General features: G+C 45.4%; 1 protein-coding gene across 5 annotated transcripts in view; it reads right to left on the bottom strand.

The window, feature by feature from the left end:
- NFATC2 (nuclear factor of activated T cells 2) overlaps positions 1-22,652 on the bottom strand; it is a 90,467-nt gene that overhangs the window by 45,141 nt on the left and 22,674 nt on the right. For all 5 annotated transcript variants that reach the window (XM_064674198.1, XM_064674196.1, XM_064674195.1 and 2 more), the window contains exons 4-6: positions 15,025-15,227; positions 12,708-12,880; positions 3,099-3,239 (exon numbers count right to left, since the gene is read on the bottom strand). In XM_064674198.1, coding sequence (XP_064530268.1) covers positions 3,099-3,239; positions 12,708-12,880; positions 15,025-15,227 — 517 coding nt within the window. The remainder of the gene's footprint in view (positions 1-3,098; positions 3,240-12,707; positions 12,881-15,024; positions 15,228-22,652) is intronic.

Below are 22,652 nucleotides of genomic sequence, written 5' to 3'. Positions count from 1 at the left end.
TATGCATCAGCATTTCAAACACAAGCACTCTGTCCCCCCACAGCACTGAGCTCCAGCCCCTTCACTTCACTTCCTCCTGCCATTTCCTGTCGCGAGCCCAAAACGAGCGACTTTCACAGCCTTGCCTCTGGTGAACTCGGTGCCACAGCCTGCAGTTCGCGTGACACCAGGCAGTTATTTTCAGAAGGACATCCTGGCACAATTTGGGGAATAGTCTTTTTTATTTTCCCGGTATTTCTTAGGAAAAATATACGTCTCTATAGTTCTATGAAACAGAGAAATAAAAGCTGCTCGTTATTGTTCTCAGAACCTTGTTGTATTTCAGTCACAGTTATGAGCAGTTCTACGTCCCTCTGCGTTGCAAGTAGTGAGTGAAGAATTGTCTACAAGATCCAGAAGAAATGGAAATAGGTTTTGAGTGTTCCCCTGAGGGATGAAACCTAATTTACAGTTGTGATCCCCAACTGCAGTTTCCTCAGTTTTGTAAGGTGACCGATTGCTGCTTCTCATCATCAGACACTGATCCAGATTCAAGATGCACCCAGATTTTGGAGGCCACGAAACAGTTAACATCTTGTTGCACAGAGATACTTGCACAAAGGATTTTGGGGAAAAAACCAGTCTTGCTGCTCTCATCTTAAACACTGGACTCACAAGCCAAGTCCAAGAGCTCTATGGAGTCCAGCCTGATGGAAGCTATTAGGTGGTTACCCACACCACTGCTCTCACCCTTGTTGTTGCCAGCAAAGCTAAAACTGGTGGCAAAAGTGGTGCTCTCACCCTTGTTGTTGCCAGCAAAGCTAAAACTGGTGGCAAAAGTGGCAAATCCAGTACCACTTGCTAGCACAGACAAGGCTTGAGAGCTGCTAAAATGAACCTCAAAGAAAACCAAGCTCCCCCCTGCGAGCTTGTTGCATCTTCCTGCCTCGAGAAAGGTGTGATTCTTGCACAGGCTCCCCGGGGCAGCGCCGCGCTCGGGAAGAGCCGCGACAATGAGAGGGTCACGCCAGCGATGTGCTCTCCACCCACAGGGATGTTTATTGTGGCTTGTTCTGCTTCTGAGCAGCTCATCAGCGCTTTCTGCAAGGTGCAGACGGGTCTGCAGCGAGCTGCCTGAGGTGAGTGCAGGATCCACCTCCTCCTTCCACCCAGAGACTTCGAATCGATAAATCGGGCTGCACAACTGGGCTCCTTGTTCTGTGCTTGTGCAGCACAACACAGCAGCAACTAGGCATGCCCTCCTAGTGATATTTACAATTGTATACAGTGTATAATGAGGGAAGTTGAAAGTCTCAGGTGTACAATATCCTAACATTCAGGCAGGCTGGGACACTCATCAGACTGGCTGAATTCTCAGTATGGTGCACTCAGCCCTGCATGACCTGCACATCCAGCTCAGCTTCTTAACCTTCTCAACCTTCTCACTTTAAGATATACCTATTAAATAAAGGAATCTTCATTTAAAAGCACTTTAGGGCATCTCTGTAAGAGGTGTTGCTGCATTATGGAGCAGTGCACGGACACACAAAGAACTGGCTCAGCACGGAGCAGAGTCCCCCAGATAACCCACTGCACACCACACAGACTTCTGATTCACACCAAGGATTTGACTCTGGACCTCCCATCCTCTAAATTCCCCTTCTGCCAATCATTTATACAAAGTCCAGCAGACTGAGGCTGCCGGCAGACTGAGGGGTGGCGGGGCAGGCAGGATATGGAACACCAGCAAGCAAATCCCTGCTCCAGGCTGGGCACAACCGCTGGGATAAGTCATGGCTCTCCCCTAACAGGAGGTAAAAAAAGAAGAAAAAAACCCACAGTTTCCCCAGCAGCGAAGAAAAGATTCAGATTTAGTGTGTGGAAAATGTTGTTGTTCCTTTTACTTTCTAACATCTATTCCAGCCAGAGCCTTCTCTGCTCTTATATGGAAATAGGGGCAGGGTGTTTTGGATGTTTCCTCGAAATGGCATTAAGAGCTCCCTTCTTTGAGTGTATCATCTCCTTTAGTTACTGCAAAACATTCTTGGGACAGGTACTGTTGTGGGCTGCCAAGCATGTTCCCATGCCCCTTCACAATTCGCTGACATCCATGGAACAGTGGCAGCACAGTGGGAAGGAATTAATACATGGGCTTGAAAGGAAACACAGTATGCCAAAAAAATTCCTCTGACTGCACAGGCTCATCTGAACCTTCACATTTCTGCAGATCCTTTCATACCTGCTGTAAAATAGCCTGGCTTGCTGGTGGTGTGAGAAGGAGCTGGGACCCACAGAATCCTTTTTTCCCCTCCCAGGTCACCAACTGATGCCCATATACATTCATTTTTGGCTCAATTCCTACTTTTTGCCAAAGGCATTACCCCATAGATCATGCACATGTAGTTCTCTTGGGCAATGCAATTTCTTAAACCCCTGCAAGTCACTGGATTAAGCTGCCTCTGCCTCAGCTTACCAACAGAAAACTTAGGAGCAACAACTTTTCTTAACAGCACAAAGTTTACAATAAAAAATATAGAAGATGAAGTGAAGTATTCTTGTATTTCACTGTGTATATAAAAACAATTTGACTTTGATATAAAAATTATGTACATTACACATAATATATTATGTACATTATACATAATATATATTGTGTATATTACATATAATGTATATTATGTATATTACATATAATATATATTATGTATGTTACATATAATATGATATACATTATTTTTTCTCCACAGACTTCTAAAGGGAAGAAAACACAATCTCTGCCTGTAGTTCACATCAATAAAAAATGTTCATTTCAATTATGATTTCTACAGTAGCGTTCACTAAGCATGAGATTGAACAAGCACAGAGGAACATGTAATGGTCACCTCATTTCTTTGGAACATTTCTTGTTCCAGCTGATTCCCAGTGCCTGCATTCTTGTGAACCAATAACACAAATATTTGCTCCCAAGTCTAATTTTACTCACATGGTTTTACTTACATGAACTTGAATGAGATTACTCACTTGAGTAGGGTTAATCATCAGCACAAATCTTACAACGAGACTTGGCATTACAGATTTGCCTTATCCCATTAGGGAAAGTTAGAAAAAAACTGCCTTACCTGATGTTTTTTCTGTGAACACCACCTTGGACTCTGCTGTGAAATTCTGTCCAGTCAGGATCATCTGCTGTCCTCCATAAACAGAGCAGCTGTCAATGTCTTGTCTTTCAACCATTGGAAGCTCATGAGCAGACCTTTGGGCTGTGGACAAATTGCAAACATGAATGAAACCAACTCTTTTTTACCAGGACTTTCCAAATCTTCCCAGAACTATCCACAGATCGATCTTGTCATCGTTACCATCCCCTGACTGCCAAAGCAGCTTCTCCAGGGCGCTAAATTTAGGTCTGAGAGGGAAAAATAAACTTACTCAAGGCATTTTATTTGGAAACATCCAGGAGTTGGCTGCAGCGGTTCAGCTGTGCTGGCCCTACTCCTTGTCCTTGAGAAAGGACAGCTTGGATGAATGAGCTGAAACTTGCCCATGTCTCTTTCCAAGTGAATGGCCAAATTTTCAAGTGCAGGCACACTACAGCCCTAGAGCCCAAAAAATTCCACCTGCAGAGAGGATTCCACTGAATAACACTGAATTCCTTAAAAAAAAAAAAAAATGAGCCTTTTTTACAAAATCCCACTGCCTCCCACAGAACAGGGGTGACGCTGGGCCTGGCACCGCGTGTGTGCCCACAGAACCTGTCTCCATGTGCAGGTACTGAGCCCTGTGCACACAAGAGGGGCAACCACAAAGCCACGTTTCAGAGCAGGGGGGTCATCCCGGGACTGCTGCAGCCCAGGATTTTTGGAAGCATGTTTTGCAGAACATCTGAGGAGCAGGGCCCTGTGTTGCAGACTGAGTTTGATTACAAAAGGCAAGGGAAGAAAAGGCGGGGTGGGATCCAGATGGGCATGCACATCATGAAGGCTTTCTAAGGTCTTTACTGCTCTTGGTCATAAATTTGGAGCATGACTTTGGCAAGTTATTCTCTCTTTCCAGAAAACCAGGACAGCACCATCTCTCCACATACTTTCCTCTCATCCTACTAAAACAGACATCTGCATGGTCAGAAAAGCTTTGGAGAATCCTGGTCACCATCCCTGCAAAGGCATTTCAACTGTTTGCTATCAAGCAGCAGGAGCTGAAGAAAGTGAAGATGTGAGAATGGTTCCCTACAGCTGGAAAATATCAGGAGTTTCCCTATGACCAGACCAGGTGGGCAGCAGTTTGGGTCTGGTGAGCTGCGAGTTCATGACCTGCACTCAAACTCCTCCAGATTCATCCACCCCAACTGAAAAGGCCTCCAGGGGATCCTGCTCATCTATTTAACAGCTGCCTTGGCTGGATTTTAACTTTCTCTGACAAAGAGACCCTGAGTACTTGTGTCTTTACTGAACATCGTTGGCTGCTGAGCCAAAAATCAGGAAATGATATCCTATATGTTCAGCTGGCCTTGCACTCACACACAGGCAGGGCTGGGCTGTCTGTGACCTGACCTGGCACTGTTTTACTGCTGTGCAAGCTTCAGAAAGCCCCAAACCCAACAGCTCTTGGCCACAGTGAGAGCTGCACAAAGGCTCTCGTCACATGAAGAAAATGCTTAAATATTCGGTGAGAAAACACCAGCATTAAACTTTTCATACATTCTGCAGAAGTGGGGAGCAACTTCTCTAGCTCAGCTGAACCCTTCAGTCACGAGGCAGAGATTTTGCTCTTGTTAAAGACTACAGATAATTTAATGTTTGTAACTTTCTTGTGCAATTTGAGAGGCTTTTTTTGAAATCTATTTAGAACAACCTTATGACTCATCATTCCTTTCAAGCATTTAACAACATCTGGGCTAAGATACTGCCAATTAAGAATATATATTCAGATTATTTTCACAGAAGCTATAATTTCTTTCATATGGCTGTATGATTAATTCTTTTCCCAAAATACTCTAATTTTTGATGAGTTCATAATTGGATTTATCACAAAGACACATCTTTAACCTCAGATCTTAAGAGTAAATAGCAATCATCAAAAAACATGTCTACAATAGACAAGAGAAGATGCACGTAAGCATTGCCCTGGACACTGGTTATTCCTATTCAATCCCCAAATTTCACTTCCAAAGCATCCTAGGTCATCAAAATTCCAGATTAACCTACATTTCTCAGACTTCATTGTGTTAATAGAGAGTTTGGTAGCTGACATCCCCCAGATCAGTGGTTCCCAAGGCTTTTTCAGGACGAGGAAGGATAAGTTTTAGCCTGGAAATAACCATCTGACTCATCTTAGTTACATTTGGATCTCAGCAACTTGGAAATCGCTGCTGAAGACCAAAGCCCTGTCCAACTTCCATAGAGTGCAGTGTTTGTGTACACTGCGACCTACCAAGGAGCCCAGGAGTAGCAGGAATGTGCATCCCGGCTCTTGGGAAGTGCCAAAAGCCCTTCTGCCCTCCCCAGACAAGCTGGAACAGTCTCAGCACTGCCTGGAAGGCTGAGATGGGCCAGGGGTGCCCTTAAAAAAAAAAAAATAAAATCCACTTTTCATTTTCAAAGGTCTCATTTTTTAACCCAAACCTAGAAGGTTTCATCCATTCCCCATTTCCACCAGTATGGAGGTTCAAGGTTCAGTGTGGAGCTGCCTCAATAGGATTACTTTTTTTCCTCTGCAAGAAATATTAATTGCCAATAAATCCCCTTCCTCTAAGGCTCACGATGGGTGGACTGCATGCAATAATTTCACACTATTCCTTCTCTTCCCCCGGGGGTTGGCACTTCATAAAGTGACCTACAGCTACTGGAGTTTATGAGTTTTGAATAAACAAAACGCTGTTGATTTAACCAGTTGGGGTGTTTACTTTCAATAGCAACAGTTACTGACATAAGGCAGCAAAGCAAATGCTATAGAAATACTCACACTTGGCCTGAAGCAGTGTGTCAACCTATTAACAGGGGACATTATTTTTCTATTTTATTTGACCGTTTGCAAATCAAGATGTCATGGGTTCCTGGTGCCAAGAAATACAATGCATGCAGTGACACAGGAGAGAAAGGGAGCCGCTGTCCTGGAGTGCTGCACCACCCCCAGGAGCCTCAGCCCGGAGGGAAGAGCCCCTTCTGCCCACAGCCCACCCAGGCTCACGTGCACCCTGCACTGGTTGGGGCTTGAGCCTTTATTCCCTTCCCTATGGCAGCAGGTGCAGGAAAGGTTAGGAAGGCCTAAAGCTCTGAATGCTTCACATGGGATGTACAAGCCTGGAGGCTGACCCTAAGGAAGTATGCCAAGGCAGGGAAAGGTGTTTCTTCTTTCTCCACCTGCCCTCAACATCCATAAGTGTTCCTTTTTTCAGCAGAGAGGATATTTGTTTTTAAAGGGGAAAAAAAAAGGGATGTTTGAGACAACTGAATTACCTGGATAAGTCTGTTGTGGCTCCAAATCTCCCCCAGGAGAGTGTTACCCATTGCTGTTAGCAGGTTCCAAATGACAATACCAGTTGTATTCCATAACATGCTCCTTAGGTAATCCCAGCTCCTGCGAGCCCTTCTCCTCCCACGTCTCCCTGCCCATGCTCCTCCTGCACTCATCTCCTGGGACGAGTGGTTCTCTCCCTGCCCGAGCATCATGTTTCCTTCCACCAGCTTGGGAGGGCTTCCAAGTGCTGCCTTGTCTTGCCCAAAAGCTGACTCGTTTTATGAGTAGTGTTAACTGAAGCTAAATGTCTCTTAACAGCCTCTGGAGAGGAACCGTCTCGGCAATCTCTCTCCCTGTATGTGCAGTACAAACAAGGGCTGGATGGGGTAATGTAGGCAAAGAAAAAAACACTATTGTGACCTGCCCCTCAGGAGGAACAGACTCGTGAACTCTGTGCAGAGCAGTGCCCGTCTGACCGACACTTCCAGAGCAGAGATACTCCACAGATACTCCCCAGATACTCCCCAGCCTTGGAGTACCAGCACTACCTCCGTGCTACCTTCTGCAGAGAGGCTGAGATCTCCAGGCAAACCCCTGTGACAAAAGAATTCTTCCCTGTTAGGGTGGCAAGGCCCTGGAACAGGGTGCCCAGAAAAGCTGTGGATACCCCATCCCTGGAAGTGTTGAAGGCCAGGTTGGACAGGGCAACCTGGTCCAGTGGAAGGTGTGCCCGCCCCTGGCAGGGGTGGAACAAGATAAGCTTTAAGCTCCCTTCCAACCCAAGACATTCTGTGATTCTACAATGGATACCTGTTAGAGCAAAACCTCTCCACGCTGTCTCTGACACTTGCAACACTGAACCCAGAGCTTAGGTTGTTGTCCCCATTGCTGATGAGAGGTTAAAGAGAGGCTCTTGGATCCAGCCATTGATTTCTGCTGGATTTGAAAAGAGCAGAGAGAGCTGGGTGTCTAGTGATAAAAAAAGCCTGACCTCTAGAAGCAATAGCAGAGGAGTAATTTGTTATGGGATTAATTCTTCCACCTCAGTGCAAACCTCAATGAGCCAAAGTAAATATTCCATTCCTGCTGTCACACTGCATGTATTTACCATGAGCTGCCTGTGGTAGGATTGATAGGAGCAGAACTCCTGTGTCCAATGCTTATCCAACTCATTAATGTTGTGAGAGATTTTGATCCCATCCATCACACGCTGAAGCAACCTGAGCTCTCTGGTGGCAGGAGAAGTAAAGGCTGGGAAGCTGCAGTATGGGAGCCAGGGGAGGGTCAAGGGGAGGAGAGATCTCTAGCAGGCAGATAGACATCAGCAACACACCCTAGAGAGCTGCAATCAGAAGGATGGAGTAGTGGTAGACTTAGAATCAAGTCAATAAAGCAAATTTCCAACCCCTGTGATTAGATGGGAAAGCTTGAAAACATGGTCTAAACGCTATGAAACGAACCCAGTAGGAATGACAACAGTTTCCAATTTGTTGCCAGCAAGACTTAATCAGCAGTTTGTGCAGAGCCATCCAAGCTAAAAGCACCAAAAATAGAGGGCTTTTCTCCACCTCCTTCTCTGCACATAATTTATGATGTCCTCACACAGGAGGAGTGACAAGCCCCGATGGCAGCAGTGTCAGATCAGTGTGATACTTTTTATGAACTGCAGCCAGCTCACCAAACCAGTGTGTGATTAATGACAGGAAAACCATGGCCTCGGTTCACTTCTCTGTCAATCATCTCTGTGGGTATGCACAGCATTTCCCTTTAATCCCTTGTGGAGGAGAGCTGCTGAGCTTAAATTATACTCAGAAGTCCATGCTCTGTGTAACATGCTGGGGCGTTTGCTTTCACCACCAGCAGCACTGCAAAGACAAGAAGTAAACAGGAGTTTACCCCTGGAGCAAGGCTTGCAGCCTGCAAAAAGGGCAGGCACTTCCCTTCAGTCTGACTCAGACTTCAAAGACTGAAGTATTTTGGTTGCATATTAAAAGTGGTACACGTTGTCAGAATTAGCTTTTACATTCTGTGCTTTAAGAGAGAGAAAATGTTCTCTTTAGAGAAAGCACCAGGTTTTGTGTGAGCTGTATTTACAGCTGACTGCGTGACTGTCTTGAAGTTGACATGAAAGGGGGGAAAAAAACTCATTTAATTCATCTGGAAATCGTGATACTCCTATAATAATCATGATTATGGTTATACTTGCACATAGGTATATATTCCCAAATGCAAAAGACCATTTGTTTCTGCTTTTCTATCTGAATAAACTAGTGCTCCTACTTGCCTGCCCTCATATTCCAACCAGCACAACTCCCGGCTGAGGAAAAGCACTCGCTGGCTTGCCAAGACAACATTCTTTTACATGACTAGCTCTTTCCTCTGTAGTTATTAATGTGTCACAAATCATAGGCTTAGATTGTCTAATATTATGGGAAAATCTACTAGAAGGAGAGAAAAATAAAGGAAATTTCCAGGGAAATTGATTAAAGGGAAATAAGATATTTGACTCAATTAATGGAACAAAATACAGTCAGTAATAGAAACTATTTAAATTCCTTAGATGGACACACGGTTCTTTAGCAATAAGTTTTGTTTGTTTTGTTTTTCTACCACCTCGGAATATCTATTATAAGAACAAGACTTTAGTCTCCTTCTCTTGTGCCAAGTGCAATCGTTTGCATTTTAAGGGATTCACGAGCACAGCTTAGTATCAGCAAACATGGATTATACAAAACAAGAACTGTGACACACTTTGGGAAGGTGTAACCAGGAGCCATTAGCATAAAAACTGGGACAAAGTGCGGGGGATACTCCTAAGCCTCACACTCACATCTCACAGACACTTGCATGAAGCAGCTTTTGGCTGCTGACAGACTGGAGTATAACAAGCTGCCCCACAGGTGCTTATGTGACTACTCTGGACTCCCTTCCATCCTGCTCCTTCTGGACAGTTCAGATGAGTAGAGATACAACTCCAGATGTTAAGGCACCCTGCTGGAGCTACCAGGTATCATGACTGACCTGCGCCAACAAGTCTATCTGAGGGAGGTGGAGCCTCGTGTCAAAAATGTCTTTAACACCAGGGACCACTCACTCACTGAGAAATGAGCTCCATGTCACAGTGAAAGGCAAATTACAGCAAAGGAATGGAATTACTGCTACAGAAATTGTCTTCATGGTTTGAAAATAATGGTCTACAGGTGTCAAAGCTCTCCAAGTGGCTTTTTGTTCCTAGGGCACCACACCTACAAGACCGTGTTTTTATAGCTAGCTAAGCAATGGCCTGTTGCTACAATTGTCAGAGGGATTTCAAATGCCTTTGCCTCCTCAGTGGCTTCAGAATGAATCAACAGGCAACAGGAGGAAAAAAGGCCGCGAGCTGCTGAATGTGCAGGCTTGTCTGGATATGAGGTCCTTTTTAAGGCACAACTGATCATTTAACAACATATCACCTCCTCGGTCCTCCCACACAACTGCCTGGGGAGGAACTTGCTCCAGATGATGCTTTGAACCCGTGAAATCCCCTCCTAAAATCTGTCAAGTGCTGAATGTGACACAGATGAGGTGGAACCGAATCGCCCTGTGAAAAGCAGATACTTCACAGTTCTTGCTTCATTGCAGCTCATAATGATCTGCTGACACCGATGGGAATTCTCTGCTGGGATCGGCTCCTGCTGAGGAGAACACTCAGATGTTCTGTTGGTAGCAACAGTGCTCTCAGGGGAACCCCACTGGTAGGGAAATGGCCAGTTATCTTAGAGCTGCTACTTACTGAGGCTTTTCCAGCGGGATATTATTAACTGCTACCAAACAGGAGAGATCGTACAGAGAGTCCCTGAGGAAAACGGTTCTCAGGTGGCCATGTCAAAAAAAAAAAAAATAAGAAGAGCAAACAAAAGGGGAAAAAGCCAATCCTAGCAGCACATGAAGGTGGGAAGTAGGACAAGGAGAAAATGTCACATAGCCCTTCTCGGGAGGGCACCTGAGCTTACCTGAGACTGACTGTGAGCTCTGCAGCATGTGCAGATTATCTGGGAGAAGCTGAGTTTACCATTGCTAGTGAGATTCAGTCTGAATTACTAATGCTGGCTGAGCCAACTGATGTTTATAACCATCTTCCCAGAACTGGGCTGAGATCAGGAAGTGCTACTGAAATGCAAAAGCAGCACTAAATATGCAGCATACCCACTGAATGGAAGAGGCTTCTTACTCCAGATCACTTTGTACTCTGCTTCCACAAGTTTGGAAAAGCACAGGCCCTAACATATCTCTCCAAATTCCATATATCCAGTATCCCAAAAATAAAACTTTCTGGTTTTATTTCCTTAGGGATCAAATACATTTTTTCTTGTGGTTTTGCTGTCTGCTATGCAGCCAACATTTTAATACTTTAATTATGGGAAAAAAATAAACAAACCAAAAATAAGCCACTTGTACCGGTATCTTCACTCTTGGCTTTTTTACGTCCCTAAGACTAATCAATGCAAAGACATCTCAGAATAAAAGCCTAGACATCTTAACCAAGCCACTGCCATAGCAGTCATTGCACAGGCAAATTAGCTGTGTGCATACAGTTCAGAAAAATGTGATTTATTCTTTAAACCGTGACCAGATTTCCGCTTGAGTACCCCGTGGTGATGGGCACAAACACAACATGCAGTTGTGGAAGAGCCCTAGAAATGCCTGGCTAACTCATATTTGCTTTTCCTGAGGAGAATTTGAGTCAGTGGGGGGTGATCTGTGGGACGCCCTGCCTGACCATCCACCGTCCGCTCTGGGCTTGTGCTGTTTTCCTGCACAGTGGGTGTAGGAGTTACACCTGGAGTTTCCCCACCCGAGTAGCTCCCCATTGAACGCTTCCTTTAGCAAATGGACCTTTGTTTCAGCAGGGACATGTTTGGGGTGGAGGTCACTATTGTTTCAGCCATCTGGTCCCATAAAGGACCGTGACTGTTTCCTATGGAGAAAGGTGGTGGCTACTCCCACCACTCTCCCTTCCCCATCACAGTGCCCAGAGACTTGCTCAGCTGCTTAAATGATCTGACAGTTGGTACCTTCTCATAACCACTGCCAAGAGATCATACATATCCATCACCCACTCCTTAGCCTTGGTTATTCGTTTGTACTGTTTTTTAAAAAGCTGCCATCAATAATTCACTCTCCAGTTTGATTTCCCATCCAAAACTGGCTCCTCTCTCATTCTAAGCAGTTGTTATTTAAGTTAAAGCCTGCATCTCAATAAATAACACTCACACATGAGAAACACTTCAGTAACTTCATATGTATGACTTATGGCAAGACAGGTTCTGCTAAAGGGGTGAGTCATTCAACAAAGGGAGAGGAAAACTGTTCATTAGGTATTTGTGAAATCCCCAAACTGCCAAAAAGGCACCATTTACCAACAAAAAGCATCACAGGATGCACATGAACCAGCAAAGTGGGTGGAGCCCTTCCAGAAATGACTGTGACACGGGGGGCACCTCATCAGAGGCCTCTCTTTCTCAGGATCCAGTACGTTAAAATGCGTGGGAGGTGCAGGTTTCTCAGCTTATAACTTAAAGGATTTGCAGTTCAGAAATCAAAACTACGCGTTTTCTTGTCCCTCAGGGGAATACCAGAACAACCTGTGCTTTCCCTGCTTCAGCCTCCTGAGCTGTGCACCCCTTAGCACTGACAGCTAGAAAAGCCAATAACCAGAATGCACCTGAGCCTCAAAATCAAATCTGCTCCTCCAATTCAGTTGTGTTCTGACACAGCTCAGATCAGAGGGCTGTGGTCACTCCTTTGGCAGACAAGACTGGCCACAGTGCTAGGATCTGTCCCAGGTCTGAATTCAAAACCCCAAACCAACTGCCAGCTTGTGGATAACAAGTTCTGATTGTGCCTCCTCTCAAACTAAAGCCATGGCCAGGAAGGCAGGCAGCTCATGCACAAACAGGGAGAATGCATGTGTGCCATACACACACACCCCCGCTGGCTCCCTGCTCCCAGTAACCACCTGACAGCCAGAGGGATCTGGCAGCAACACACTAATAAATAAACTTTGCAAAAGCCCCCAGGTCCTGTGCTGTCCTCACAAGCTCTAAGCACCTTGAGGAGCCACCAGCCACCCAAGCTCCTTTCAGGACAGGGAGCGTATACAGGTAAGAGCCACAGGTCACCTGAACGGCGGCACAGCCCCAGCCAGCACAGAAGGGCAGGGCACCAGCCTGGAGCCAAAGGACGGGATGGCTGTTGTTGCAAGAGAAGGAGCCAATCTCAGGGATACTCACAGCACTCTATGGGGTTGGATGCCGCCTGCAGGGAAACGATCCTGCCGCTGGACTCGGGGATGTGGACGCGGAAGACGAGCCGCACGCGGGTGTTCTTGCGGCCGATGTCGGTCTCGCCCTTGCGCAGCTCGATGTCCGCGTTGCGCAGCTTCAGGATCCCCGCGCAGTCGATGCTGCAAACACACACCGTCAGCTCGACATCCCCGCTCTCCCACAGCCACGAGGACTGAGCTCTAGGAACACCTCTAAGTGCTTGCTTTGTTTAGGACCTTGACATTGACATTTCAGCAGGCACAGGGGAAGAAATCCCAGACGTGCAGCACATGAGAGATCACGGAATTGCAGAATATGCTCAGTTGGAAAGGACCCACAAGGATCATCAAGCCCAACCCTTAGCCCTGCACAGGAACATCCCCAAGAGTCACATCATATGCCTGAGAGTATCATCCCAATGCTACTCGAACTCTAGCAGATGCTGCTGGACCTCTCCCCACTCTCTGGCAACAGCAGAAGCCACTCTCCAAAGGTTATAAGCCCAGGTCTTATTTCCCTCCAGTGCTAAGCAAGAGAGTGCAGATTGCAGAGCCCACCCCAGGGCAGGGGCCTCCAGCACCAGCTCTCCAGACAGCCCAGTGCCCAGGGACTGCACAGCAGCTCTTGCCTGCACGTGGCCAAATTAGTTCAGCTCCATGGGGAATCACAGCAGTCAAACCAGCTAATTACAGAACCATCACTGCATGCATCATCCAGGCACATTTCCCCCCTCGTTTGTAAAGCAAGCATGAATTCAACTCCAAAGCAGGAACCAAACTGCTCTCTCCTCTTTTTGGACAGGGTGGGTGGTGCTACTAGAACTGTGCTCTGCAGCCCGGTCCCAGAACATGTCCAAAGCCCTGAGATGTTGTTCCTAGCCAAGGCAAAAGCCTGGTAGAGCAGAAAATGACTCTCTGCTCCCATTCATCCATTCACATGTCCCTGGACAGGAGCAGGATTGGACTGAGCAGCAATGAAAGGATTTGGATTGCTTAAATCAGCACCACGACTTAATATTGGTGGACTTAATATCGCTCCTCAAGAGCCCAGTGTAACCTTGCAAACATGCCTGTCCACACTAGGAGAATGTGGCAATTAATCTCTACAGAATCTGGGATCTTTAGCTCAGCAATGGTCCTCAGAGGGTGCAGTGAGCACTGTTATTAAACAGGCACTGCCAACCCATTTTTAAATCAGCTCTGAAGACACATCATTTCTCTTCTTTTGATATGAATTAAAATCACATTTGGGGAGGCATAAACCCCAAGCTGTTTCCTACACCCACACGGTTCCTCGCCATTGCATATGTGAGGTTTATTACTCCAGGGCTCCTTGTTGGCAATGAGGTATATTTTCTGAAAAAAATATGAAGAAAGAATGTGGATTTTGCGATGAAGTAGGGGAGCTTAAAAATATAACTGCTCTGCCAATTTTATCCTCTGAAGGATGGAGATACAGCTCTTCCCTCTGCAGAGCAATCACTCTCATGCTGCCTGGCACACATTCAAGCCTGAAGTTTCAGACTGGTGCCCACTTCATCCCTCTGCCTCCATAAAACTGGTAGGAGTAATACAGACAAGATGTGCCTGTACTTGCTTTCCTGTTACCTTATTACAACAGTAGAGAGCGATTTCATGGCCAGAGCACTTGGCTGAGTTCAGAAGAGACGTTTTCTCTTCCATTAAATGTTGTAAAATGAATTGTACACCTTTCCTCCACTGTCTGCTGCTCCTGCTTCTCACTGTGCCCCTGCAGCATAAGAACTTGAGATTCAAGTCTTGTTTCCTTAGTGCCGCACAAATCCATTCTGACTTTGACGATGATGGATTACTACAGGGTGGTGAGACACTGGCACAGGATGCTGTGGATGCCCTATCCCTGGAAATGTCCAAGGCCAGATTGGAAAGGGCTTGAAGCAACCTGGTCTAGTAGAAGGTGTCCCTGCCTTTAGCAGGGGGGTGGAACAAAATTATCTTTAAGGTCCCTTCCAACTCAAACCATTCTGTGATTACAATATAGCAGCTGGAGTAAAGAGCAAAAGTGCCTGCATGGTCAGCTGATGAATGGTAACTTCTCAAGCAGCTTTAACCCAGGTGCCTGTACCTGCTGCTCATGGTTTTGTAAAAAGGGTCTTACACTTGTGTATCATCCCAGCGTGTTGGACAGGGGAGTCCCTCCAGAGCAGGGGTCATTACTCATTTTAGTGACTCCTTTCCAAAGAGAAGGAACTCCACATGCCAACTTCATCTGCCTCAACTTTGCTGATAAAAAGAAACACACTTACGTTGCTTTCATGTTGTTTTTGGGTTCCAGTGGGATCTCTAAAACTTTGGTGTTGCCGATGATTTTCTCGTAGCTGGTGGTGGTGACAGTTTTTCCCGTAATGCGATGGACTTGGTAGAAGGCGTGAGGTTTGAGTATCCGCTCGTCTGCTGTGCCAATGAAGATCTGCAGACCCAAGGGTTTGTTCTCCATGTACCCGTGAAGCTGGTAAGACACCAAAAAAATTATTATCACACACAGGGCTTGCAATGCCTTCAAGTCAGAAAACCAAATAGATCTATAGACATGCACACAGACACACACATATATATACACAGATATAAACACACACACACACATATATATACACACACAGATATATATATATATATGGCATTGATCCACTGCTCTTTGAAACTCATCCTTCCCCCAGTCAGGTTCATCTTCAGCCATTCATCTTGCACTGCATTAAAATACTACCTGTACAGGTAGAAGTGGCATTTTTGGTCTGAGACTGAAGAGCACAAGGAGGTCTTAGTCTACCCTGGAGACTGGGGTTTCTAGGCCTCAAGGACACAAACAGACTCTTCTGTACTAAATAACATTTTTTTAAACAGCATTTGCTGCAAGAAAGCCAGAATGCCTCCATAGGCCAGGAGACAAGGAAATTTCTCCTTCTTTATTAACGTTCAAAATTACGAATCAAACCATTCTAAATTTCTCACATAACCAAAAATGAAAACCAGACATTTATCTACCGCATAGCCAGTGATGTAGCTGAAAGGGAACTTTATGGTCTGAGACATGCTAAATTTGTTTTCAATTATTCTGTCCACATACAAAACCTTGATGAAGCCATACAAAGCAAATAGTACTGGAAGATCAGAGAAAAGGAAGATTAAGCTAATGGTATTCATGGCCAAACCAGGGTTTTTTTCCTTTTTTCTTTTCACCAGTCAGCAGGAGGTATCTTTGCAAAGAAGGATTAATTCCCCCCTGGAAGGGGACCACATGCAGCATCAATGCAATCCTGGCAACCTTCCTTCAGTATGGCAAATGTAAAGCGACACTCACTCTTCTGAGCTATCATAACTCATCTAGCACATATTTTTGAGGCACACAAAGACAGGGTCTATGCCCCAGAGACCCTACAACCCAAGGGCCCGAATGTGCAGCCTCCACTTGCATGAATAGCCCCATTGAAGTCAACAAGCCTTAAGTAGGGGTTGTGCAAGACGGAATTACAGAACCCAGCCCAGGCACAGCTCAGACACCTCCGATAACTCACTCGCACAAGCGCTTTGGGAGATGGTGAGGAGGGAAAATTGGGTACAAGGCTTTGTGCAAACATGTCAGTTGGTTCTGGGAGTGAGGGGGAGGAGGAGCAGAGCTGGACTCCAAGCACAGGGGTTGGTATTGGAGAAGCAGCGTTGCCAAGAATGTGATAAATACCACGGCAGCCATGGGGAGATTTAGAAATGTATAGAGTGTATAGGAGATTAAAGGCAACAGAGGCCAAAATGACAGATCTCCTGGGAACAGGCATTAATGTAGGAATCACCCCCTGTTGATCCATGGAGGCCCATAGCCCAGGTCTGCTGGGAGCTGTACAGAAACTCACCCTGAGTATGGTACTTTCAAAATCCAAGATTTCCTGGCCTTCAATGAAAAGCCATTGTATCACCAAAAGCCATCTTTAAAGGGGAGGGGGGTGGAGGGAAGAGCACTTTTTAAGTACTGAGCATGTTTATTGTCATGCCTGACAGAGTAATTCTTTGTGGATCCAGCTACATTTACGAGAGGATTCTTTGGACAGGAAGGGTTATTACAGTGACAGCAAAGCAGCTTTTGCTCGACCCTCTGTCCTGGCAGAACAAAATCCCAGAGTTATAGGTGGGAGACTGAAATGGAGGAAAACAGATAATAAATTACAAAAGAAAATCTGCCCCCAGTGAGCAGAGTCAGTAGCAGCTGTAACAGAACTGGCTACATGTATAGTTTTTAATACTGGCCACCTTTAAAAGTAATTTTAAGTGGTGTTTGTTCATGTAGAGAATCATTTCCCAAGGCAAAACCGTTCATGGTCATCCAATAACGTGCATGGCTGTGGATATGTGTTGTATAAATGTACACAACTTAAAGAAGTGAGGAGTTGATTGCCTGTTCATATGGCAATGTCTGTATTATCTCCTGGCCAGGGGGTATAAAACACCCAGTAAAAGGCCTCCTGGTCCTCCACAGGACCAGATTTTAAATCAACTGTTTGATCAGTGGAAGAAAATAACATATTTTTTTGGTAATTTATGACATTATGGCAATGTTTTTGGATGACATCATTGTAAAATCCAAATAGCATTATAAAATGCAAGAATAAAGAAAAATATATGTAAAAGTCAAGTATCCCCATTTGAAAGGGTGTGTCCTAATCTTGAGCTAATTGGTTATGTTTTCAAGGCTGTAGATGATCATTTACCATAAGCATTTCTATCTACCTTCCACTTGCTAAGAACACATCAGGATGACTCAGGAACAAAAAATGAAGATGGACAGCCCACAGAAACACTCCAGGAACTTTAAAATCAGAGTTTTACACTCAGCTCTGCCTCCAATTTACCACATAGCTTCGATAATGTCATAAAACCTCTCTTTTGACCTATACCAGGGGAACAGTGATGTTAACCCTGCTCTGCAGGGACAGAGTTAGTATTTTGTGCTGCGTTTTTATAAAGAGAAATGCACTGTGAGGTAGAACGAAAGAACACATTAAAGCTATGCTTCAGATATATGTTTCTCCTCAAAACTGAACTACAAAAAACTGCTACTGTCAATAAACACTCATCTCCACTATTCCAGGCAGCTGCTTTAGTATTTAACCATAGTGCTGATCTTTTCTTTGGCGAAGCAAAGAAGGAATAAGTTTGACCCTTAAACAAACTTTGAGAAGTGAAGATTTAAACCGTTTTTTAAATAATAACTTTGAAATTCATTTTTTCCTTCTGTAGCAACAACCAAGCTGCTCTAAAGTCTCAGTTTTTTGGTGCTGCTCTTCTGCCCATCTCACAGGGAGGGAGCCAGCGGCTCCTCAAAGCCACGGGAGCCGCGGCAGGACCAGAGCACCAGCCCCACACCAAGGTGTGCCTCCACTCTTTCTCACTCTTCTTTCCATGAAGAAAACGAAATCATCTGGACTTCAGTTTCAAGAGAGTGAGAATCGAGAAAGATTTATGAATACAGACCTCTGGGAGGGAATATTTTTGTGTATTATAAGGTGACCTACTCACAATAAAACTCCCCCAAACTGTATACAGATCAAGCTGGAAAAAAACCAACTCCTTTGAGTCACATTTACCACAAGGGAAAAGAGAAGCCAGACATGATGTGTACCTTTCCATACTCTATTTTGGGATTTTAAGATCCTATTTCTTTCAGTTGAAAGATTTTTCTTAAACTTTGCTTTTGCCTAACTCTTATAATATTAACATAGCCAGACATGGGCTGGTCTGTGACCTGAGGAAATGCAAAGCACTTTGGCAGATAAACAAATAACATCATTCAGAAAACAAGGAGACTTTTCTTGTTTGGTTTGCAGCTATGATTGGGTTTCTAAACAAGAAGGAAATGTGCAGCATGATTAAAATCATCATCTCACCTCTGCATAAATAAAATTCATTCATTCTGCTCTCAATGCACGGATCAATAACAGTCAAATTTGGGAGAGGGGGGATTTAAGTGTCATTTTCAAAAAGGCAAATGTGTGATTCTGCATGCAAAAAATTGAGCAGATGTGCCTTTAGCTGCTGTTTATCAGCTGCCCAGTTTCCCACCTGAACACAACCCTTGTGACAGGATCAGCGACCACAGCCATCGAGACCACACATCAGGCACATGAAACACATTTTTTTCTCCTGCACTGGTTCAAAATTCAGGTCTTCTCATAAATTGAGACCCCAGCTCCAAATACAGAGCACTTAAAGCTGGAGTTTAAAATTCACACCTAAATCAATCCCTACCCCAGGGTTCAGACAAACCAAACCCTGCAGCTGGCATTGCCTTTGGCTGGGGGGATTTAAAACACAGGGGCACTTTTGCTGTGCTGCATGAAGAGCAAATCTCTTGGCACAGGTGAAGCCTGTAACACTGCTTATTTATGCTGTCTGTTAGCCAAGGGATAAATTGACAGCTGAGTTGGAAAGCAAGGCAAATTCCTTAAAGATTCTGTAGGTGGTGACCTATAGATACAACATATGCATATATAGGGGGAATTTAGTGCAACCATTGAAATTTAAATCTTTCAATCTTGGATATGTTTTCTCGAGTTTAAATATTATTGTATTTTATCTTTAATTACATTATTAGCAAGAGAAAGGAAGACTCACAAGACAACTTTTTTAATAGGGAAGCCAGGGCAGAGAGGGGCAGTGATTTCCCAGGTCCTGCAAGGGACAGGTAGTCAAAGCACAGTGAGAAACCCGAGGTCCCCATCCCCTGTGCCCTGCCTTGCTGCAGGGAATGCCTTTCTCATTCTGCAAATGGCACAAACAGGCAGTAGCACCACTCACCAGCTGCAACACCTCAGTTCCCACTTCTATTGCAGGCTTCTGCCTTTGCCTTTTAATTGATGGGTTGCAGAGCCGAATTTTCTAGGGGATTTCTAGTTTAGGTGTTGCACATTGAAAGTCTCCGTGCAAACAGTGCTGGGCTTTGCAAGACAAAAGCAGGAGCACCTGCAAATCTTACCGGCATCTTTGAAGAGCCCCAGTAAGAGCCTGTGTGATACAGACGCCAATTGTCTTAAAGAGTACAAGGGAGTAATTTGTTTCCCATTCATCTCAACAGAGCTTTGCCTGTCAGGAATTTAGGTCTTTCTCCCGTGGGAGGTATAAAGCTGCATCTTTAAAGCCGATTGAACGCATCTTCCTGTCTAGACAACGCAAGCTATCGCCAGAAGGAAGATATAAATTCGGGGAATTAATTCACTAGTCTTGGTGATTTTATTTGCTTGAAAATCAGCTCTTTTGCGTCTTTCAGCCCACTGTAACATGAGGCTTGGTCCATTAACCGCTGTGTATTACTTGCCCTCTCCCTGTGGAAGTCACTCCGGCTTCCCCCAGCGGGGTGTGCATGTGTGTGGTCAGCCCCGAGCGCAGCGCGGCTGATTCAGGCACACCATCCCCGGCCGGTAGTGAAAAGTGGGAAAACAGGGCCCAGCAAGCAACATTTAATTAGAAGCAAATACAAAGCCGCGTGAGAAATCGCTTCCTCCTACAGTTTCCCCCTTCCTGCTGTACACAAGGAGATAAGAGAGCCCCGAAGGGCCGGCCAGCAGCGACACGCGGCTGCCCCAGGCAGGAGCCACCGCTCCCCAACGCCCACCTTCCTCTACAAACAGCCAGAGCCTGCACAGTTAAACCTGCCTCTCAAAGCTTCTGACACCGCAAACTATTCCCCTGCTCAGCCTCTTCATCAGCCCCGGGGCTGGTTTCCGTGCCAGTGAGCGTTTTCAGACCCTCTGCTGCAGACAAGAGGAAGATGTCCTCGTTGGAACAGCCCCAGCTTGGCACGGCGCTTCTGTCATGCCTGCCCAGCTCCCTTCCTGGTGCAACCAACTTCATATCTTGGATTGGATCATCAATCCTCATCATTAACACACTTTGCGACAATTTCAAGGATTTTTGAGGAGGTCCTTGCTCAACAATACTGTTCCCAAGATGGAAAATGTCCCTGTATTGTCTCGGGCAGAGTGGCATATCAATAACTGTCAGTAATTCAGACAAAGTCATCCAGCCACTGTATCATGTAGCGGCTTCTCTGTCCGCTTCACTTAGAGTTGACATTGAGCAACAAAGCTGAATCTTGTCACATGTTTTTGTTCAATTTAATGTACTTGGGACACAGCAAAAGAACGCAAACCAGAAGGAAATCTCTGCCTTGGTTCCTTTTGCTCCTTACCAGAGCAGTCTAAAAAGGCCTCCAAAGATAATCCTTTGAACATCTGATTCTGCTAAATTATGAGTTTTTATGATACTCAATTTTAAGTGTTTCTTATTTTGGTGACAACTTTGTCAAAATTCCAAGGACTGAATCTCATTTGCTCTGCTGCTCCTTACAGCAAATGACAACCAGACTCCCAGTGTCTTACTGGAATTTCTGCTTTCAGATGGGGTTAAAATACAGGGCTGGGACAGAGACAGCAGCTCTTGGGAGAAAGCAATTGAAGGGGTTTGCTTCTGACTGACCTTATACTGCAATGTAAGCAAGTTGTTCCCTCTCTATGCTTCAGTTTCCCTACTCCTATGAAGAGCTGATCCTCTTTTCAAGATGCTTTGACTACCTCAGCTGAAAGTTTAAAAGAAGAGGCACTGACTACTGCACATATAGAGGTATAAGGAGTTGGAGATCACATTATAGCTGGGTGAAAATATGAACTTTTTCTTAGTAAGAAACCCAACTGTGTAATGGAAGCACTTCCATACACACTCATGACAAAATATTTAAACTTCCCCAGCACGACAGAACTCGCTGTGCCACGAGTAAATCAGAGGGTGCAAATTTGATGATTTTGACAGAATTGCACTGGGGGAGTTTCTCAGCATGGAGCTCTGCCACCAGTTAGCAAAGCTGGACCCTTGCCAGCTACTGGAGGCACTGTGGGAACCAGCCTCAGCTCAGATGGAGCGGAGCAGAGGGTGGCAAAGCAGAGCTGCTTTTTATCACCTCACCTTCCTCTGCCACAGTCAGCTCATCCTTCCCAGTGTGGCAGCCCCAGGATCATTCCACCAGGCAACCCAGATGTGGCACAAAGCTTGAGAGCAACCATGGTGACAAGGGGCAAGATGGGACAGCACCGAGAGCATCTTGCACATACTCATTTCAGCCCAAAATGATTGACTTGACTGCACTGAACCAAGTACCCTTCTGCCAGGGCTCAGTGCTGAGCCTCCTGTGAAGCAGGTTTGGGGTTCAGGAACCACACTATGGCCTTTGCTCAGGCACTGGCTATTGGACTGAATGTCAGCCAGGTTTTGGAAAGGATCTCGGCAAAAAAGCATTTTGAGGAAAAAGAAAAAAGAAGAAAAAATAGCAACCTCAGGAACCTCTCCCCTCCCCAATTTCTTTCTCATGCTGAAACCCACAAGACAAGACATGATTAGAGAAAGAATAACTCAGGTCTGCTGGAAGCATCGGGGTTTCAACAATTGTTTCAGAATGAAATAGAGACTCTAGAAAATTTTCATAGAGCAGGCAGGAGGAGTCCAGTGCCCCCTGAACAGCCCTAGCCTGGTGAGCACGATTCTCCCTCTGGACACGGGGAGACCCAGATGTGAGCCCTGGCTTGGCATGAGGCACTTCCAGTTCAACAGACATTGGCCTTGAGAGAGGAAGGGAGGAAACTGGAGGCTTAGCTGGACCGTGAAGCCCATGAACAGAGAGCTCAGATGTGAGTTTACAGGACACTGTCCACGCTGTGTGAACTTCTCCTGTGGATACTCGAGCACGTCCTGAATGGGATGAGTTATGTTGGTGTTACTGCTGCACTGGAAGTGTCCACATTCATGGCAAACAGCCAGAAATTCCAGCTTTCATTTACAGCACACTGACTCCCCCATGGAACAGTTCTCCAGTGAAAACCTACATGAAAGAGTAGCCTAA

Source organism: Pseudopipra pipra, chromosome 17 (assembly GCF_036250125.1).
Source record: "Pseudopipra pipra isolate bDixPip1 chromosome 17, bDixPip1.hap1, whole genome shotgun sequence".
Taxonomy (NCBI): Eukaryota; Metazoa; Chordata; class Aves; order Passeriformes; family Pipridae; genus Pseudopipra; species Pseudopipra pipra.
The sequence above is the reverse complement of the archived record's forward strand: the minus strand, read 5'-3'. Positions and strand labels throughout refer to the sequence as shown.